Source organism: Alosa sapidissima, chromosome 18 (genome assembly GCF_018492685.1).
Source record: "Alosa sapidissima isolate fAloSap1 chromosome 18, fAloSap1.pri, whole genome shotgun sequence".
Taxonomy (NCBI): domain Eukaryota; kingdom Metazoa; phylum Chordata; class Actinopteri; order Clupeiformes; family Clupeidae; genus Alosa; species Alosa sapidissima.
Window position 1 is genome coordinate 21,753,887 of NC_055974.1, and position 2,500 is coordinate 21,756,386.

The 2,500-nt window shown below is 42.2% G+C and overlaps 1 protein-coding gene across 1 annotated transcript in view; it reads right to left on the reverse strand.

Annotated features, from left to right (window-relative positions):
* Window positions 1–2,500, reverse strand: part of LOC121690323 (receptor-type tyrosine-protein phosphatase delta-like) — a 111,764-nt gene that overhangs the window by 49,262 nt on the left and 60,002 nt on the right. The window contains 1 exon segment of the mRNA XM_042070807.1: window positions 1,972–2,062. Coding sequence (XP_041926741.1) covers window positions 1,972–2,062 — 91 coding nt within the window.

Consider the following 2,500-nt stretch of genomic DNA (forward strand, 5'->3'; position numbering starts at 1 on the left):
TGTGTGTGTGCGTGTGTGTGTGTGTGTCTGTATATGTGTGTGTGTGTGTGTGTGTGTGTGTGTGTGTGTGTGTGTGTGTGTGTGTGTGCACATGCTTGTGTGTGTGTGTGTGTGTGTGTGTGTGTGTGTGTGTGTGTGTGTGTGTGTGTGTGTTTGTGTGCTTGTGAGCGTGTGTGTGTGTGTGTGTGTGTGTGTGTGTGTGTGTGTGTGTGTGTGTGTGTGTGTGTGTGTGTGTGTTTGTATAGATGGCTGTTTGGCAGCTGGCTTTCACTCAAAGGCTGTGGAACAGTCTGATAATGTCTTCAATCATCACTGCAGCCTGTCCTGTCAGACTGGCTAAATCGAGCTGCCCTTGAGCAAACTCTGAAAAGGTGAGTGCCGATATTGACAAACAAATAAATTGTGCTTTGCTCTGTTCTGTTTAAGGTCTGTGTGTGCGTGTGTGTGTGCATGAGAGAGAGAGAGAGAGAGAGAGAGAGAGAGAGAGAGAGTATTAACACTACTGTTATTATCACAATTACTATGTTATTATTTTTATACAGCACTGCTTTGGCAACACTGTAAAAGAACAGTCGAGACGAGAGGAGACGCAGAGCAAGACAGCACGGTGATGATTCAGTCAGTGTCCTATAGGCCAGTGTTTCTTAACTGGTGGGTCGGGACCCAAAACCTGGTCGCGGAACTATTCTGGGTGGGTCGCGGAGCTTGTGGTTAAAAAAAGAAAAGAATCATCCATTTAAAATCCTATCAGATAGGCCAATAATGTCGGAACTTATATTTTTATAAGTCTATGCCAGTTGTTTCCATGGACTTAACAGGTCCTATTTGATAGGTCATGTTAGACATAATTTTAGCGGTAGGCTAAATATGGCAAAACGACCCTCAATATTTGAAGTATGGATTCATAGATGCCTATCATTAATGGACTTTGTAAACATCCACATGTTCTAAACAAGTGCAGGCACTTTACTCATCTTATCACATACAGTAGCTCACTGTATCAGTTGGCGTGAACGCTAACATATGGGTCACAACTTAATGACCATGGGAAATTGAGGGTCCCAAGGCCAGACCAGTTAAGAAACACTGCTATAGGCACTGTGAGGGATTTGAATTGAATTCTGGCTGCTATGAGAATACAAGACTAACTAACAGAGGAGATGCATGCATCTTCTTTGGCTGATTAAAGACCAGATATGTAACATCTGACTGTTTCTCCCAATACCAATTCCACAGTTTTTTTTTTTTAAGCTCCGATTGGAGCACATTGAACATTAAATAAGTGTGTGGCAGGCAGAAGGCTAAAAGGAAAGTTTTAGATATAAATAAGGAAGGAGGGTTTAACTAAGGAAGTTTTTAGATATAAAAACATCCTTACAGAGAGTGACAGAAACAGGGCCTATCCTTGACATAAAACAAGTTCTGCCTTGGGGCAGCGCTGGTCTCTGTTAAAGGAACATGACATGTCCGGTTGAATTAAAATAGAATGAAGAAGAAAGATTTAAAAGAAATATGTACACTGTGTGTCTCCTTACAAAGATATGTGTGGATATACACATAGACATATACATACCCCCCTCTTTCCCTCTCTCTCTTTTTTTCCCTCTCTCTCTTTCTCTCTCTCTTTTTCTCTCTCTCCAGCCTTTCATACAAGTCACGGTGAAAGATAGATACTGTGGTATAAAAGATGGAAGTATGAATGGATGAATGGGTGGGTGAATAATGTACAGATGGATGGATGAATGATGGACAGATGGATGGATGAATGATGGATGGATGGATGGATGAATGAATGGATGGATGAATGATGGATGGATGGATGGATGGAAGGATAAATGTATAAATGATGGACAGATGGATAGATGGATGAATGATGGATGGATGTATAAATGATGGACAGATGGATGGATGAATGATGGATGGATGAACAGACGTAGGGATAGAGACAGATATGTATGGGTGGCTACAAACCTCCTCTAGGTTCATCTCATCCGGGCTGTCCCAAGGCCTCACAAACTTCCCTGTGCGTTTCTTCAGCGGCACCACCACGATGTAGTAGCCCCTGGGAAGGGAGCAAAGAGGGTCAACCTCACTGGTCAACACAGCCCCACCTCACACACATACTACTCCATCCACCCATCCATTCATCCATCCATCATCCATCCATCCATTCATCCATCCATCCATCCATCATCCATCCATCCATTCATTCATCCATCCATCCATCATCCATCCATCCATTCATCCATCCATCATCCATCCATCCATTCATTCATCCATCATCCATCCATCCATTCATCCATTCATTCATTCATTCATTCATTCATTGATCCATTAATTCATTCGTCCATCCGTGTATGCCATGTAACAAGTACATATGCAAATGTCCGATCTGGACATCTCAGACCCACAGACAGACAGACAGACAGACAAACAGACAAACAGACAAACAAACAAACAAAAACAAACAAACAAACAACAAACAAACAAACAAACACAC